Source organism: Podarcis melisellensis (assembly GCF_964234715.1).
Source record: "Podarcis melisellensis genome assembly, chromosome: 10".
Taxonomy (NCBI): Eukaryota; Metazoa; Chordata; class Lepidosauria; order Squamata; family Lacertidae; genus Podarcis; species Podarcis melisellensis.
The window spans coordinates 64,462,238-64,479,578 of record NC_138542.1 but is presented as its reverse complement, the minus strand read 5'-3'; the positions used below and the strand labels follow the sequence as shown (position 1 = coordinate 64,479,578).

Here is a 17,341-nt window from a genome sequence, read left to right as displayed (position 1 = left end):
TAGATCACCATCACTTAGCTTTCGCTATGGCAACACAGCATCTTTAAGATGCTGATGAGAGTGCTTAGCTGGCCAGCTAAGGCGATTTCCTGATAAGGAGAAATGTCTGACTGGCTCAACAGGTTCTTGTGCTCGATTCTAAAACTCTCTGGATACAGAATCACCTGCATGGAAGGGGACCTCCCTCCCTCAAATATCATTCAAGTTAGCCACCACCCCCATAACAATATATATAATGGAATTTTGAAAAATAAGTGTTTCAACCAGGCCTAGAGAAATGATGCTGCAATCCTAATATTGTTATGAGTCAAGGTTGTCTCTTCTTGTCATCAGTTGGCTCAGTCACAGTTCCAGATCTCACTGATCCAAAGTGAGCATCTAGCTAGCCAACTGATATGGAGGGACATAGGCAGAGTTTCAGGACATAAAACCTAAACATAATTACACATCACAACAAAGAAAGTGGGGAAAAACTTTATTTAAAAAGGTTGTCTTTATGAAGTGGAAAACTAGAAGATCTACATATGCTGAGGTTCTTAATATAGTTTTCTGATGTGCATTATTTTCTTTTTTTAAAAAAAGATTTGAATGACAATAACTGTGGTATTTGCTGGTAAACGTACCCTACACAGAATCTTACTACATAGTGAAGTGAATTTTACCTCACCTCTTTTTCCACCCACTTCTGATCGCTGCAGGGGCATGGTAATATTTCAGTTCATTCTACTCAGGTCCTGTTGATTTAAGCATAATTCTAAGGCTGGGTCCAACTCCCTGGTTCAAGAAGTACTCTAGGTCATTTAGGGTGGTTTACAGCAATGCCATGGTGATGTATGGAAGTGAGAGTTGGACCATAAAGAAGGCTGATTGACGAGGAATTGATGCTTTTGAATTCTGGTGCTGGAGGAGACTCTTGAGAGTCCCATGGACTGCAAGAAGATCAAACCTATCCATTCTGAAGGAAATCAGCCCTGAGTGCTCACTGGAAGGACAGATCCTGAAGCTGAGGCTCCAATACTTTGGCCACCTCATGAGAAGAGAAGACTCCCTGGAAAAGACCCTGATGTTGGGAAAGATGGAGGGCACAAGGAGAAGGGGGTGACAGAGGACGAGATGGTTGGACAGTGTTCTTGAAGCTACCAGCATGAGTTTGACCAAACTGCGGGAGGCAGTGGAAGACAGGAGTGCCTGGCATGCTCTGGTCCATGGGGTCATGAAGAGTCCGACACAACTAAACGACTAAACAACAACAACAGCAATGCCAGAACTTTGAACTATGCCTGGAGCAAGCTTCCCTCTCCGATGATCTTCCAGGACCAGGAGGGCATGAAGTGGAAGGAGCAAAGGCAGGCATACTGGTGCAGTCTCAGATTGCTTGGGCAAAGCCCTGGAGAGGAAGAGACTTAGGCAGCTGTGGAAGGTAGGGACCTTTAGTCTCTGCAACTGCCTCATAGGGGCAACACTTACTGAAGAGGAGTTGCTGTGCTCATTAGGCCTGGCACTCCTGAACAGATCCTGTTTCTTCTAATAAAGAGTTAACTTCACTTACTGTGTGTGATTTATTGCTGGCTCCCTCCTGACATTGGCCTAGTTTCATCTGTGAAGTGCTTTAAAAACCTGAAGGGATTCATTGTATTTTTGTATGGAACCATCTTGTCCAACCAGGTGCCCTCCAGATGTTGTTGGACTACAACTCCCATCACCCCTGCCCATTGGCCATGATGACTGAGGCTGATGGGAGTTGAAGTCCTGCAACACCTGAAGGACACTGAGCTGAGGAAGGCTAGTCTAGAGGAAAGTTCTCAGGTCTAAAATGGTACACATGCTGGAAGGTGGGCCTGGCTCTGGTAGACTATGTCAGTGACAACTACACTACAATTACAGTGTTTCTCTCTATTTCAGGGGTGAGGAACCTGTGGCCCTCCAGGTATGGTGGGGCTCTGGGCTCCCACCAGACCCTGCTAGCATGGCCAAAAGTTAGGAATGATGGGAACTGTAGTCCAACATCATCTGGAGGGCAACACGTCCCCTACCCCTGCTCCATTTGTTTCGACCTGGTGCTTGCACATAATAAATAGCTCCCAACTCCATTAATTTTTTACACCAAGTTAATGTCTTAAGAGGTCTTTTCTTTACAGAATAGTGTGTGGGATTGCTTGAGACCTGTCATGTCTCCAGCAAGTTCTGGTTTCCTTCCGGTGTCATGAACTGGACCTTGGGCACCACAAAGGATGAATTATTCCTCCTCATGGAGTTGTTCCTCCTTATGGAGTTATTTCTCCGCATGGAATTGCGTTTCCTCAGGGAGTTCTGGTGTGACAGCTCGCTCTTCTGGAGGGTCTGGATGAGGATGGAAGGCTTCTCGTCCAGCTCCTTGGCACTGCAACGCGGCGCTGCAACTTTGCTCGTGTTGCCAAACTTGGAGTAGTCAACAGCGTAGGCCCCTTCCTCTTCTGCTACGATGGGCACGAAGCGGTGGCCCCAGAGGATCTCTTCAGATATGTAGGACGTTCTTGCTTGGGTGGTGATTCCAGTGGTTTCCACCACACCTTCAAGTATGACAATGATCTCTAGGTCTTGGTTGGCCAAGTCATTGGCGGAGATGTCATACAGAGGACTCCGCTTGTCAATGATGTGGCAAATAATCAAAGGGGCCACTAGGAAAATATTGTTGCTCTCAATGGGATTGTCTACCGGGACGTCTAGCTGGTGGATCGGGATGACTTCTCCTTCAGGGGTGGTGGTCTTCTTGACCACCTGGATCCGCACCGAGGCACTGATGATCATGCTTTTCCTCAGGTCCCCAACCCGAAACATGAAGCAGAGTTTGCCATTGCGTACGGCGATGACCGCATTCCGGCTGAATATCAAGGTCTCGGCTCGCCGGTGTGCCTGTGCCGTCTTCATGAAGATGCAACCCAGCATGACGGCGTTGATGATCAAGCCCACAATGTTCTGGAGCATCAGTACGGTGATCGCTATGGGACATTCTTCGGTCATCATCCTCCCTCCAAAGCCAATGGTCACCTGGACCTCAATAGAGAAGAGGAATGCGGAGGTGAAAGACCTAAGGGAAAGGAGAGAGGGAAAACAATGCACACCATTATCAAATACTGTATGATGGGCGACTCGTGTTATCCATTACTGAAACTTATGTACCATCAGGAACGAGCCAGCAGTAAATCACACCATGCAAGATGGAGTTAACTCTTTATTAGCAAAATCAGGATCTGCACAGGAGTGTCAGACCTAATGAACACAGTGACTCATCTCTGGCAGGTCTTGCCCCCATGAAGCAGTTGCTGGACTGAAGGTCCTTGCCTCCCCATAGCTAGCTAAGTCCCTCCTCTACAGGGCTTCCCCCAAGCAATCAGAGACTGTGCCTGCCTGTCACCAATCTCTCCTTGGCTCTTTTCATGCCCCTTCTGGTTCTGGGAGACCAGTGGGGAGGGGAGCTTTTAGAGAAAAGGCGAGTAAGAGGCAACATGATAGAATATTTTTGTAAAATTATCCATGGCATGGAGAAAGTGGGTGGATGCAATCATCAACTGGGGCTGTTCTTCAAATGCCCCGTCTATGGGAAGTCCAGAAGGTAGCAACACAAGAGCAGGCCTTTTCTGTGTGGCTCCTCAATTATGGAATGCTCTCCCCAGGGAGACTCACCTGATGCCAACACTGGATATGTTTAGGTGCCAGGCAAAAACATTCAGCTAGGACTTTGGATGATAATGGTCTTGTAAATTGGTGTGTGTGTGTGTTTGTGTGTTAAAATTTGTATACTGCCCCTCATCCATAGATCTCAGGGCTCCTGAACGTCGCAAACCTGGAAGTGATTGTTCCATTTTGCAAATGTTCTTTGGAACCTGAACGTCCATTGCGGCTTCTGATTGGCTGCAGCAACTTCCTGCAGCCAATTAGAAGCTTGCGCCTTGGTTCTTGAACATTTTGGAAGTCGAATGGACTTCTGGAATGGATTCCATTTAACTTCCAAGGTACAACTGTATTTAATTTTTCTTGTGTATTTCCCCCTTGGTTTTAATCAATGTACGGCTTGCCTTTTGCTTTTCGTATAGTTGCTTTGGGTTGCAAGAAATTTAATCAATCATTGTCGCTATTACCTGACGCAGGTGACACAGGGCTTCCACCTAGTGATGTCCTCGCTGGTTGTGCACGGCTTGTCCATGTCCCCGTGAGCAAAGGCCACCAGCCACCACATCATGGCGAAGAAGAGCCAGCTGCACAGGAAGGACATGGTGAAGATGACCAGCGTGTGGCGCCACTTCAGGTCCACCAGGGTGGTGAAGATGTCCTGCAGGAAGCGCCCTTGCTCGCGGATGTTCTTGTGAGCCAAGTTGCAAGCCCCGTTCTTGGCGATGAAGCGGGCTTTCTGTTGCCGGTCTCTGACGCGCGGCTTCCCCAGGTTCTCGGCCGCGATCCGTGCAAGGACATACTCTTCGGGGATGATACTCTTCCTGGCCAACATCTCCCTGTCACCATAGTCCACCAATCAACCGAAAATGGGCAGAGGTGGAGAGGATGGAAGAATCCTATAGAGACCTCTCGTGTATTCTGTTTTCTCTATCCGATCCTGGAGAAAGAAAGGAGCTTGCATAAGTCACCCCAACCCACTAATTCACTCCATTCTTGCCAATGAAAATAGCCCTAGCTAGGACACTGGTGGCGCTGTGGGTTAAACCACAGAGCCTAGGACTTGCCGATCGGAAGGTCGGCGGTTCAAATCCCCGTGACGGGGTGAGCTCCCGTTGTTTGGTCCCTGCTCCTGCCAACCTAGCAGTTCGAAAGCACGTCAAAGTGCAAGTAGATAAATAGGTACTGCTCCAACGGGAAGGTAAACGGCGTTCTGTGCGCTGCTCTGGTTCGCCAGAAGCGGCTTTGTCATGCTGGCCACATGACCCGGAAGCTGTATGCCGGCTCCCTCGGCCAATAAAGCGAGATGAGCGCTGCAACCCAAGAGTCGGCCATGACTGGACCTAATGGTCAGGGGTTCCTTTACCTTTACCTTTAGGAAAGAAATTTGGGGGAGATTTGCCAGGAGGGTGGGGATTCTCATCTGAGGATCAGCGGTTTCTGTACAAGCTAGGAGAACTTTTGCACTCTTGTACAAACAAATCCAAGAATTCTAGGCTGCTCCAATCAAAAATTCTATACAGAATGGGAATGTATAGGTGAATACATTAAGAAAGCAGAACTCTTAATAGGCAATTGTTAAGTGTGTAAGGACAAAAGAGGTAATTATAATTTATCAGTTTTCATGTTATTTTATTTTGTTAAAGCAACTAGAAAAAAATATGCTGGGAAGATCTCACACAGGTGAAGGGAAGCAGAGGGGTGGAGGGGAGGGTTAGGTTGAATTTGGGAAATAAAATAATATATGGGACAGCAAAGGATATAATAGATCCTTATAGAATAGTAATATATTGTAACCAGAATAGAAGTTCAAAAGGGGAAGTAAATGTACTTTTAGTATCTTCATTACTGTATTGTAATAGTTATTATTATTTCTTATCGGTAGAAAGCAATGTTAACTTAGACTTCTTCGTTTTGCTGTCTGTATAATTTTCTCAAGTCAATAAAAAATAATAATTCTGGATTGCAACTTCAAAGCATTCATTTTCATTATTCCATTGGACTTCCTTTTTTTTGGTGTAATACTTTTTATTAGCTTTCAATTACAATAACCCAGTAAAAGCCTCATTGTCACAATAAAGGTAAAGTAAAGGTAAAGGTACCCCTGCCCGTATGGGCCAGTCTTGCCAGACTCTGGGGTTGTGCGCCCATCTCAAGAGGCCAGGGGCCAGCGCTGTCCGAAGACACTTCCGGGTCACGTGGCCAGCGTGACAACGCTGCTCTGGCGAGCCAGAGCTGCACACGGAAACGCTGTTTACCTTCCCGCTAGAAAGCGGTCCCTATTTATCTACTTGCACCCGAGCGTGCTTTCGAACCGCTAGGTTGGCAGGCGCTGGGACTGAGCAACGGGAGCGCACCCCGCCGCGGGGATTCGAACCGCCGACCTTTCGATCGGCAAGCCCTAGGCGCTGAGGCTTTAACCCACAGCGCCACCCGCGTCCCATTGTCACAATACCAAGTTATAATACAATTAATAATGCCAATTGTTCAGATGCCAAATTATATTATTTTGTAGGCCCCCTTCATGCTAGAATTAATGATTTGATAATTTACTTTAACTCTGTGATTCCATTGGACTTGCATTCCTCGATAATGCAATCGTCTTCCCCCCACCCCCTGCAAAAATATATAGTTTGTCAATCTGAAGGGCTGTCATGTGGAAAATGGAACAAGCTGCTTTTCTTCTGCTCCAGAGCATAGGACCCAAAACTGATGTATTCAAATTACTAGAAAGGCGATTCTGGCTAAACATTAGAAAGAACTTTCTGCCGGTAAGAGCTGTTCAACAGTGGAACAGAAAGCAGGTAGTGGACTCTCCTTCCTTGCAGGTTTTTAAGCAGAGGTTGGAGGGCCATCTGCCATGGATGCTTGAGTTGAGATTCCTGAATTGTGGGGGGTTGGACTAGATGACCCTTGGGGTCCCTTCCAACTCTACCATTCTATGATTCTGTGGATGAGTCCCACAAAGGATTTGTGCCCTAGAAAAGCAGAAATCCACATGTTCTCCAACTAAACTCATATAAACATCATCCAAAGGCCATTTGGGTTTAATTAGTACTTTCTTGGGCAATATTAAAGGTTAAACACACTGTTTAAACTCTTTCCCCCATTATACCGACATGTTTCTAGCAAATGGAATACTGTGTATGAATGCCTTTGGGGGGACTTCCCAACAAAGGCTGAGAAATACTAAGGGATGAGCAGAGCCTTAGCAGTTGTGCCAGTTTCACGATACAAGAAAGAGAAAGCATCTTTGTTTGGGAATCTGGTGTTTATTTACAATGCAGGAAGCAAGTTTTTGAGTCACACAGGGCTCTTCCTATATGCATGACACCCAGAAACACAGAAGTTGCTAATCCAGAAATGGCTGGGATACACTATTCAGTATCCCAGGAAAGTGATATCCCATTACCCTGTGGTCCGCAAAACAAACAAACAATAAATATCTGGCCTGGTTGAAGAGCCCTGTTTGACTCAAAAGCTTGCTTCTAGCATTTTAAATGCTAGTCCTCCAAATAAAATGCTAGTTCTCCTAAACACGTTTGCACATGTGCTTCATGTCAGGAGAAAAGTTGTACAACAAACCAAGGACACAGAAGGAGCGGCGCTGAACTAAGTTTTAAGTCAGAGTAGACCTATTGAAACAAATGGACCTAACTTAGGCATGTTTATGCATTTCGTTGGATGTACTCTGAGTAAAAGTTTGCTGATTGCTGCTTCTTGACTAGTAAAACGTGAAATACCTATAAGTGTTGACATAATATTCAATGGAAATTTCTGCTACGAATAATCCTATGAAGCCTGGAAAACGGAAAATAAAAACGAAAGACTATGCCATCCTGCAGGCACTTTTTAATCTGAGCAGGGGCAAGCGGGGGCTCTTTTTCCCTCAGTATGAGCCCTGTGCCATGTTAATAAGAGTTCCTCTGAGCATGTCTGAAATCCCTTCTTGTACCTTGTACAGTGGTACCTCGGGTTACAGACGCTTCAGGTTACAGACGCTTCAGGTTACAGACTCTGCTAACCCAGAAATAGTACCTCGGGTTAAGAACTTTACCTCAGGATGAGAACAGAAATCGTGCAGCGACGGCAGCGGGGGGCCCCATTAGCTAAAGTGGTGCTTCAGGTTAAGAACAGTTTCAGGTTAAGAACGGACCTCCGGAACGAATTAAGTTCTTATCCTGAGGTACCAACCCTGCCTTAGACAAGGGAGAAAATCCCCTCAAGGGCTCTCCAAAAGCACAGAGCATCACTTTCAAAATCCACCACCAGAACTCTTACATAAAAGTTACTTTGAGAGGAGGGGATAACAGCTTGTTTTAAGTCCCGGGGTGTGGGGATGCTGAATGAAAATGCGAAGCCGCAACAGCTGCAGACACCTGAACTGACTTCCTTAGCATTAAGGGGACACCGACTAAGGGAACTCAGACAGACCCAAGAAAGAAAGTGGAAACTTACGGAGATTCTGCAGCGACAGAACAGATGCAGCCTGGGCTCTCAGCCTGGCCAGATCCTTTGAGATTCCATGGCAGCCGAATCCCCAAGAGGCAAAAGGCAGGATTTAAGATTCAGGTATTGCTGGTCTTCCTCACTCTCTGCTCCCTTCTGGGATTCTTCGGCCGCCTGGCCTGCAGACTGGACGTGGTGGTCAGAGAGTTGGCAGAGCCATTATTTGATCTGCCTTGGCCCGGGAGATGTTCTTCGGCGGAGAGGAAGAGGGAGGGGCGGAGGAGAGAGAGAGTGGAGGGGATGAAGGAGATCCAAGTTCAGGAAAGGCTGGCTGAGACTGTGTATGGCGCTAGGTAGGAAAGAGGAATCTTGACATCAACAGTAGCAGCGACCAGAGCCCTCCCTCTTCTCATCTTCCTCCTCCCTCGACATACAGATCGTTGCAAAGTTTTCAGCGTTTCCCCTGAGTTTGGGGATGGGACAGAGAGAGCAGGGGGAGGGATGCTGGCCCCAGTCCAAGCCCCACTGACGCAGAGAGCAAGAGAGAGAGAGAGAGAATTAAATTCTCTTTTAACCTCTGGCCTGAATAGGGCTCAGTGACAAGCTACAGCAAAGAAACTCCATCTTCGGAGTCTCCATCCCAGCCAGTTGATTCGGTGGTTGGCTGTTTTCCATAAGAAACAGGGGGCTGAAATATGTGACCTTTCTGACCTTATAGGGGTCGAACCTCTCTTGGGAGGCCCGGCAGGCAATATAGTGCTCTCCCTAAGCTGTTGTGCCATGTGATTTAAGAGGTGCGATGAAATATACTCAGAGTCAAGAGTGGATTTCATGCTCTTTATTCAGCTCATAGTGGTGAGGAGGGAATGAAAGTCCCCTCAAAGTATCTGTTTTATATACATTATTTACACAATGGGCTGCACGTGATTGGCTAATTCCGGAATTCTCCTGTAGGCCAATCAGGTTGTGGATTCACTTCTATCTGGAGCTGGATTGGGTGGCTCCTGCAGTCATACTGCTGCATTGTCCTAGGACCAATCAGACTGCTGCATTTTGGATCCTATTGCTCTAGGACCAATCAGACTGTTGCATTTTGGATCCTATTCAACTCAGTACATAACATGCGATCTGGGATCCCTTGCAATGTCACAGAAGATACTGCAGAAGTCATCCTGGTTTCTGATTTGATCCTGGAATGTCTTATTTGCACAGAATAGGGATGTCCGATTCCATAATAATGATGATAACAATTTTATTATCTATACCCCACCCATCGGTGGGGAGTTATTGAGTTGTTGTTGTTTTGATTATACATTTTGTGGTTTTATATTTTGATTTTATTCTGCGAACCACCCTGAGACTTGTGGGTATAGTGTGGTATATAAATTCAATAAATAAAATAAATAATAAAACATATAACATTTTTTTAAAAAAAAAACACTTCCCCATACAGGGCTGCCTTCAGGTGTCTTCTAAAGGCTGCAAAGTTATTTATATCCTTGGCTCAGTGGGGGGGGGGGGAGTTGCAGAGCTCTACACTCTGATGAAAATAGGGACATCCTAAGGAAAAGCGGGACATTCTGGGATCAAATCAGAAACCGTGACGGCTTCTGTAAATCCGGGACTGTCCCTGGAAAATAGGAACACTTGGAGGCCCATCCCAGTACTGGACATGGAATTTGAGAAGACACTCTCCCGCTCCCATTTTCTCCTCCTCTGTAGCCCCACCAATTCCTCCTCCCTAGATCTCTGTGGGTTCCCACGAGGCAAGACACAGTGATAACAGCAAGAACATTTCATGACCTACATAACTAGGAAACAGGGGCAAAGCAACTGCTTATATACATTCCTGAAAGCCTGGGTCACTCCCACTCCCAACGTGATTGGCTGTCTCAACTTCTAAGCTGTGAATCATGACTCCAAGGGCCAATGGCAGAGGCCCAAGTCCTGAAATGTTCTGTGATTGGACATCATGTATCGAATCAGGACGCAGGAGCTCAGAATCCTTAGTCCAGGCTCAAACTCAGGCAAAGACAGACCACTGAATACATAACACCATGCTCTGCGCAGACTGGATCTGCTGCCTGAGGCTACTGCTTCATCAGGCCTCATGGGTGGGACAGCCCTGCAGCCATGGAAGGTTTTGGAAGACATCGGTTGGGCCTGTGTCCTCCTCTGGAAAACTTAGCCACTCCCTTGACTTCAATGAGGCTTCCTTGTAACTGAGTTTCCCTGGATTGCGCCAAGCTAATCTTGTCTTCTAAATCTTGCAGTGGTTGCCCAAAGGTCATGGCCCAAAATGGTGTGCATTATTTGCATTCAAAGTGCAAGCTATTGCTGTTTGAACGCCGACAAATCGTTTCCTCTAAACCTCTGGTCTTCTCATAAAAAGGTCTCCTTAACGTAAATCTCTCTCACACACATACCCTGAGAAATATGCCGTGGAAACTGAAGAAATCATGCAGGCCAAAACCCATTTCAAAACAAAACAAAGCTAATCAGGGCACAGCAGAAGGAGGCCGTGAAGTTTTCCCACTGGTTTGAGCCGGCAGAGTGTATAATTCTGGCACTCAACGTCGTCTGTTTAATGGAAACTTGAATTCTTGGAAATCTGATTCCACTCCCCCCACCCACCCCAGCCAACTATTAGGGTTCATAATCAGAAGGATAAACAATAAGGCTGCTGTATAAAACGAAGTTTAGAAAAGTGCATGTGACTTTAACTGTCAACCCGAAGCCAATGAGATGCTCAACTGAGACAGTGATCAGATAGGCAGTGTGCTGTGGTTTAGACTTAAGAGTAAGATTAGGGAGACCCAGGTTGCTTCCAGGTGCCCAGTTTATTGAGCATTCATCCTAATTTGATTCCTGCATTGCTGGGCGTTGTACTAGATGACCCTTGTGGTCTCTTCCAACTCTACAATTCTATGATTCTACAACTCATCTGGACAGCAATGTCCCACACAGGGCTGCCAATAGCTTGCAGCTATACGTCGCTCCTTTGGCGTGCAATTGACTTGGACTGAGATACGAGTCTCATGCTCGCTCTTTGTTTGCAAGAGTCAAAGTCCTCTTATCTCATGAGAAACGATAATCTTAATAGACTTCACTCTGGAGAACGACATACAGAGTGCTAGAACCTGGCCAAAGCACTCAGTAACTTGCAGAATTAATTGTGGCAGCTCTTGAACAGATTGTGGAGGACTTGCTTTCAGGGCAAGTTCTGTGTCGATCTTAAACTGGTTTCCCCACCCCAAAAGAAACACAACAGTGGTTCTTCATTCCTAGGAGGCAGCTGGTTCCATGCAATATTATTGCTTTTAACCATAGCCTTTTTGTAGCTCCTAGGCATTTTTTTGGGAGGGGGGTTGTAATTTCCATTCAGTATTTAAATGCATACCTACTTAATTCACGCTTCGCCAAATAACATTTGAACTGAAATGCAGCCTTCAGAATTTGCATTCCTCCAATGCCGTTCTTTACCCAACTGTGAGGGATGCGGGTGGCGCTGTGGGTTAAACCACAGAGTCTAGGACTTGCCGATCAGAAGGTTGGCAGTTCGAATCCCCGCAACGGGGTGAGCTCCCGTTGCTCGGTCCCTGCTCCTGCTCACCTAGCAGTTCAAAAGCACGTCAAATTGCAAGTAGATAAATAGATACCGCTCCGGTGGGAAGGTAAATGGTGCTTCCGTGTGCTGCTCTGGTTCGCCAGAAGTGGCTTAGTCATGCTGGCCACATGACCTGGAAGCTGTACGCCGGCTCCCTCGGCCAATAAAGCGAGATGAGCGCCGCAACCCCAGAGTCGGCCATGACTGGACCTAATGGTCAGGGCTCCCTTTACCTTTACCTATGTTCAAAAACACATATACCATGGTTATGTGTGCATATGAATGCAAATATCCACAATAACGACATATAAAAATGCCTTACTCAACTGCTTCAACTGGTGAATTTGGCACTGCTACAGATGCCACATAATACCACAGATGCCACATTATATTTGTAAAACCTTTGGAACTCTCTGCCTATTGAGATCAAGCAGGCACCTTCACTTTATTCTTTCCGGCACCTGCTAAAAACATTCTCATCAAGGCAAGCCTAACCAGAGGCTTAGAAATGCTGGTGTCAGTTTTAATCCTTTTTTGTTATTTTAACCTCTTGTGTTTTAATGCATTGCAAACGTTTCCTTGGTTATATGGTTTTCTCTTTTTTGCAAACTCCTTTGAGGTTTTCTTTTGCAATCAGGCGGGTGTATAAATTTTACAAAACAAATAAGGTTACGCAGTGGTTCTCAACCTGTGGGTCCGCCGATGTTGTTGGACTACAACTCCCATCACCCCTGAGCTCTGGTAGCTAGGGGTGATGGGAGTTGTAGTCCAACAACATCTGGGGACCCACAGGTTGAGAAAGGCTGGGTTAGGGGAAATAATGCTTTGCCAAAATTTGCCAAAATATATGGGGGAAATTGCATACAATCATCAGGACGTGCTGCACAGTGAGCCGCCAGATATACATGTTTGCAGGGATAGCCAACACAGTGACTCCACAGCTGAGCTACATCCCTGACCTTTGGCCATGCTGGCTCAGGCTGATGGGGTTTGGAGTCCAACAGCATGCAGAGGCAAGCTGCTGTAATGACCGCTCCCCACATAAAACGGGGGGGGGTGCCCTTTGCGTGGACGCGCGCAGCCCCTGGATATGGAGCGGCTCCATCAACACAGGCTTGGCTTCGCCTTCCCTCAGGTGGGATACCTGGAGGTCTCCGCCTACCTCAGTCAGTTGTCCAATCCCGCCTGGGGGAAGTGTTGCCAAGGAGACCAGGCCAGGTAGGGGAGGGACTACTCGCCCACACAATAGAGGGAGGATCTTACCTGGGAATCCTCACTTGGCTCCAGAGCTTCCCCCACCCTCAGCTAAGTCTTATTTTGCAGGTTAACTTTTCTTCACAGGTATGTGGGTGCTGCTACGTCAAGGTCGCTGTTAAAGGGCCGGAAAGGAATTCCCCTGCATTGGCAGGTTTGGCCTTTCCCATAGCAAAACGTCACAACTTTGGCGGTACCAGGCCTTGGGCAGAATCTGAAGGCATCTGAAGGCAGCCCTGTTTAGGGAAGTTTTTAAGGTTTATCATGTTTTTAATATTCTGTCGGAAGCTGCCCAGAGTGGCTGGGGAAACCCCACCAGATGGGTGGGGTATAAATAATAAATTATTATTATTATCCGTTTAAAAGAGTTGGGTTTGTTAGTACAGGCCCTAAGCACATGGCTATACTGAACTTTACTTCTGAGGAAGCATGCATGAAATCAGATGGCAGATCCTTTTCCTTTGCTTTCAATAGAAGTTAGCAATAATTGTGTTTATCTGGATTTTACCTATCCCTTCTCTACTCCCCCAGAGAAAAATGACTGGGACCGTTCTCCATCTGCAAAGTCCACCCAGGAATTCAGCTACCATTCCCAGTGCTGTAAATCCTTTCGCGCACCAAAAAAGGGGAACGTTTCGACTCAGAGTACTCCAAGAAATTGCCAACTCTCTCCATGCCAAGGGATTGAATTGCTAAGGAAATACAAGGGAGGATTGCCTAGCGTTTTGTGAAGAAGAATTTATTGCACTGAAGTCAGCGTACATAACAGGTTTCGGCTTTATAAAAATTAGACAGATGCAAAAATCCTTGGCAAAGTCTGCAGTGATGCTACAGTGTATAGAAAATATACATGTGTGTTTTTTCCTCAATCGTTGAAAAGTCAGGCATTAGAAAAGCCAGTGGCATGCATTTCCCCCCAGCCCTTTCACATGTCGGCCCGAACAAAGGATGCAAAGATGCCGTCTTCCTGAGCCAGCAGATTTTCGGGTGTGTCGTACTCCAAAATGACCCCTCGCTTCATCACAATGACCAGGTCTGCAGTCAGGATGGTGTGGACCCGGTGCTATAATTAAAAGACATATCTAAATTATTTCGTTTCCCTACCAGGCATCATCTAGATCCGAGTTCGTACAATTATTGGACCAGCAGCATTATTTGCAAGCAACATGGTGGAGGACCTCACACTCTGTTCCTTATGCACAGCTTAAATGCATTGGAGCTGAGCCACTTATTTAGGATTTAAGAGTGTGTGTAACCTGTGAACCAGCAGCAGCCACAACAGCAAAAGCTGAGCTGGGGTTTGAAGAGAGGGCTTGCTGCAGACCGAGTCAGAAATTACTGTATTTTTCTGTGTATAAGACAATGCTTTTTGCTAAAAAAAAGGGGGGAAAATATTGGGTGTCATATTATACACCAGGCTTCCTCAGCCAGGTGTTTTTGGCCTACAACTCCCATGATCCCTAGCTAGCAGGACCAGTGGTCAGGGATGATGGGAATTGTAGTCTCAAAACATCTGGAGGGCCGAGGCTGAGGAAGCCTCTTATACACGGATAGTGAATTAATGGCAGCAGCAAGCAGGAGATTGTGGTGGTGACTGGGCAGGTGATTGGTGGCTGTGGCAAGGCCTGCTGGCGATTGGTTGTGGCTGTGGCAATTGGGCAGGTGATTGGCGGCTGTGGCAAGTGGGTGGGTGGGCTGGTGGTGGCGGCGGCGAAAGGGCAGACAATTGGCGGCTGCAGTGAGGTGTGTGATCGGCAGTGGCAGGCAGGTGGGTGAGCGATTGGCAGAAGTTACCACCCCTACCCCCAAAAGCTAAACAACTTAATTTCTTAATTTGGGGTTTAAAAATATAGGGGTCGTCTTATACATGGGGGCGTCTTATACACAGAAAAATACAGTACCTTTAAAAAAATATAAAATAAGATGTATACCTAAGGCATCCTGTTTCAATATATGACCGGTGGCATCATTCCAAGGGAATGAGTAAAGAGCACATTGTGATTCTCTGGGGATATATAGCTGTCAGGTGCAGGGAAATTCCCGACGCATTGACACTGCCTTGTGGAATGCAGGATCCCAAAGGAGAATGCTGGAATACCCAGTAGTGGGAACTGCTACAAAATCATAGAATTGTAGACGGAAGGGACCACAGGGGTCACCTAGTCCAACCTCCTGCAATGCAGGGGTCTTCCACTCAACATGGGGCTCAAACCCACGACTGAGATTGAGGGTCTCATGGTCTACCAACTGAGACATCTCAGTTGCAGAGCAGAGCATTCCTCTTAGGGTTCAAGCCAGCCAGCCAGCCCAGTTTTGGGATACTCCATTCCAATCCCCCTTTGTTTCCCATCCCTTCTCTTCACCATAAATACTTCACAGTCTCTGCTCAGTCCTCTATGGGCTGTTTTGTTTGGGCTTTGCTCCCTGCCCCCTTAGAGTCTTTCCTCTGAAGTTCCTTTTTTAATTTCTTTAAATCTTGGGGTTCCCCCCAGTTTATTGATGCACCCCTCCCTGCACAATGATGACCCACACTTCTTTTGTTATGTAAGAATCCACACTTGGATGATGAGTTATTTTTTCGCACATATAATTAAATTCATAGGCTGCTTTTCATAAAAAAAACACACACAAAACACCTACAACCCACCTCAAAGGTATCTAAAAGGTACCTAAAGGTATCTAAAATTTGTATGCTACAGATTCAAAACAAAAATAACAAAAAGGCGCAAAGCACTGTTAAAATAAACTGTAATAGACCTAGTTGTAGTAGAGCAATCATTCCTCACATGCTGAAAGGAAAAAGACTCTCTTGGCTTGCTTGCTAAAGAATGGAAAAAAGTGAGAAGAGCTAATTGTCTTTGGTGTTCCAAAGCTCTGCAGAGCAATTACATAATAAAAGGTTCTTCTGCTTTGCATTAATTCATAAATGTTGGCACCTGCAGAATGGCCTCATTATCTGATCTCAGATTTCAGAATGGTGGTGAGGTTAACTTCATATGGGAGAAAGTGGTGTTTCCTAGGTGGGCAGCTCTGACACTATTTAGGGCTTGGTTGTAGCAGCTATTCTAGAAAATATGCTGCATCTCTCTTTTTGTTTTGGAAGAGTGAAGCAGGCATCCACATTTAATACAGGAATAAATTCTGCCCTACTGTAAAAATCTTTGTGTTATGTACTGAAGTTCTCACCCTGGGCCAGCAGGGGGATACCGTAGATAGTTATGCAAATAAGGGATTGAAAGTGACGTTCAGTGATTGGATAGTTTTAGAAAATTGTTACAGTTACGTTGTACTGGAGCTCTATATAAGCAGGCTGACTGAACCCTTCAGTTCAGTTCTGTTCTGGCCTGTGAACAAACAAGAGCTGTTTGAAGAATTGCTGTGTCGTCTGATATGTTCACCCACAACTTAACACTTTGGATCTCAAGTGTCAGAATGCCCCAGGCCCTCTGCCAACACTACCATGATTGACTGTTCAGAGACTGAATGAAGAACAGGACCATACAGGACTGAGTGAATTAATACCGAAAATCTTTCCGGAATCCTGGGTCAAGAGTATCTATTTGTTTGTCTTCACCAAAGTGGTGAAAAGGCCTCCCTCTTTGAGGAGCAGGTTGGCTGCTGCGTCACACTCGACGAGATCGCCTTCGGAGAAGACTAAGACGAGGTCTGCATCTAGGATTTGAGAGACCCGGTGCTGGAAGTAAAGGAAAGGAAAGGAAAGGAAAGGAAAGGAAAGGGAAAGTAACAGAAAGGGAATGCCATGCAAAGAACAGGAAAGCTTAGAATAAATACAGACAGAGATGTTTATTGAGAGTAGAGGAGCATGTAAAGTAAATATGCCAGGATTGAAATCAGCATGGTGATCTATATAAGAACCCACTAAAGCAGTTCTTATTCATTCCCACAGTTACCTCCTTCCATTGACTGGATGGGTACTATTGCCCCAAATACACGCCATAATGCCTCATTTATCAGGTTGTTCCAAATTCAGTGACAAAGAGAAGCCAGAACTCCCAATGAACACCTCCCTCGTTCTCTTATAATGGCAAAGGCGCCCACCCAAGAGGGGCTGGAACTGAGTTCTGGTGCGTTCCAGCTGAAAAAAAGCCCTGTCACAGGTAATTCAAAGTGTTGGTGCTCACCTTTAAAGCCCTAAATGGCCTTGGCCCAGTATACCTGAAGAAGCATCTCCACCCGTATCGTTCTGCCCGGACACTGAGGTCCAGCTCTGAGGGACTTCTGGTGGTTCCCTCACTGCGAGAAGCGAAGTTACAGGAAACCAGGCAGAGGGCCTTCTCGATAGTGGCACCCACCCTGTGGAACGCCCTCCCATCAAAGGGATAAACAACTTTCTGATGTTTAGAAGACATCTGAAGGCAGCCC

General features: G+C 46.2%; 2 protein-coding genes across 11 annotated transcripts in view; both read right to left on the bottom strand.

The window, feature by feature from the left end:
- Window positions 1-459: 459 nt before the first annotated feature.
- On the bottom strand, window positions 460-8,572 carry KCNJ8 (potassium inwardly rectifying channel subfamily J member 8). The gene is made up of 3 exons (XM_081928798.1): window positions 8,107-8,572; window positions 4,119-4,588; window positions 460-3,067 (listed from the first exon to the last, which is right to left on the bottom strand). Exons 2-3 carry the CDS (start codon window positions 4,481-4,483, stop codon window positions 2,167-2,169), a joined length of 1,266 nt encoding a protein of 421 aa, XP_081784924.1. The 5' UTR covers window positions 4,484-4,588; window positions 8,107-8,572; the 3' UTR covers window positions 460-2,166.
- Window positions 8,573-13,681: 5,109 nt separating this feature from the next.
- ABCC9 (ATP binding cassette subfamily C member 9) overlaps window positions 13,682-17,341 on the bottom strand; it is an 85,950-nt gene continuing 82,290 nt past the window's right edge. For 6 of the 10 annotated variants that reach the window (XM_081926717.1, XM_081926715.1, XM_081926719.1 and 3 more), the window contains 2 exons: window positions 16,481-16,652; window positions 13,882-14,021 (listed from right to left, as the gene is read on the bottom strand). In XM_081926717.1, coding sequence (XP_081782843.1) covers window positions 16,515-16,652 — 138 coding nt within the window. In that variant the 3' untranslated portion in view covers window positions 13,882-14,021; window positions 16,481-16,514. Of the gene's footprint in view, window positions 14,022-16,480; window positions 16,653-17,341 lie in introns of all 10 variants that reach the window. The other 4 variants (XM_081926718.1, XM_081926720.1, XM_081926723.1 and 1 more) reach the window with 1 other exon arrangement.

What these genes read in the sequence shown, in the direction of transcription:
- KCNJ8 (XM_081928798.1), bottom strand. Translation starts at nt 4,483, where the DNA reads ATGTTGGCCAGGAAGAGTATCATCCCCGAAGAGTATGTCCTTGCACGG. An exon ending in CCCTGTGTCACCTGCGTCAG is followed by an intron (nt 3,068 to 4,118) that starts GTAATAGCGACA and finishes CCTTTCCCTTAG; the next exon opens with GTCTTTCACCTCCGCATTCC.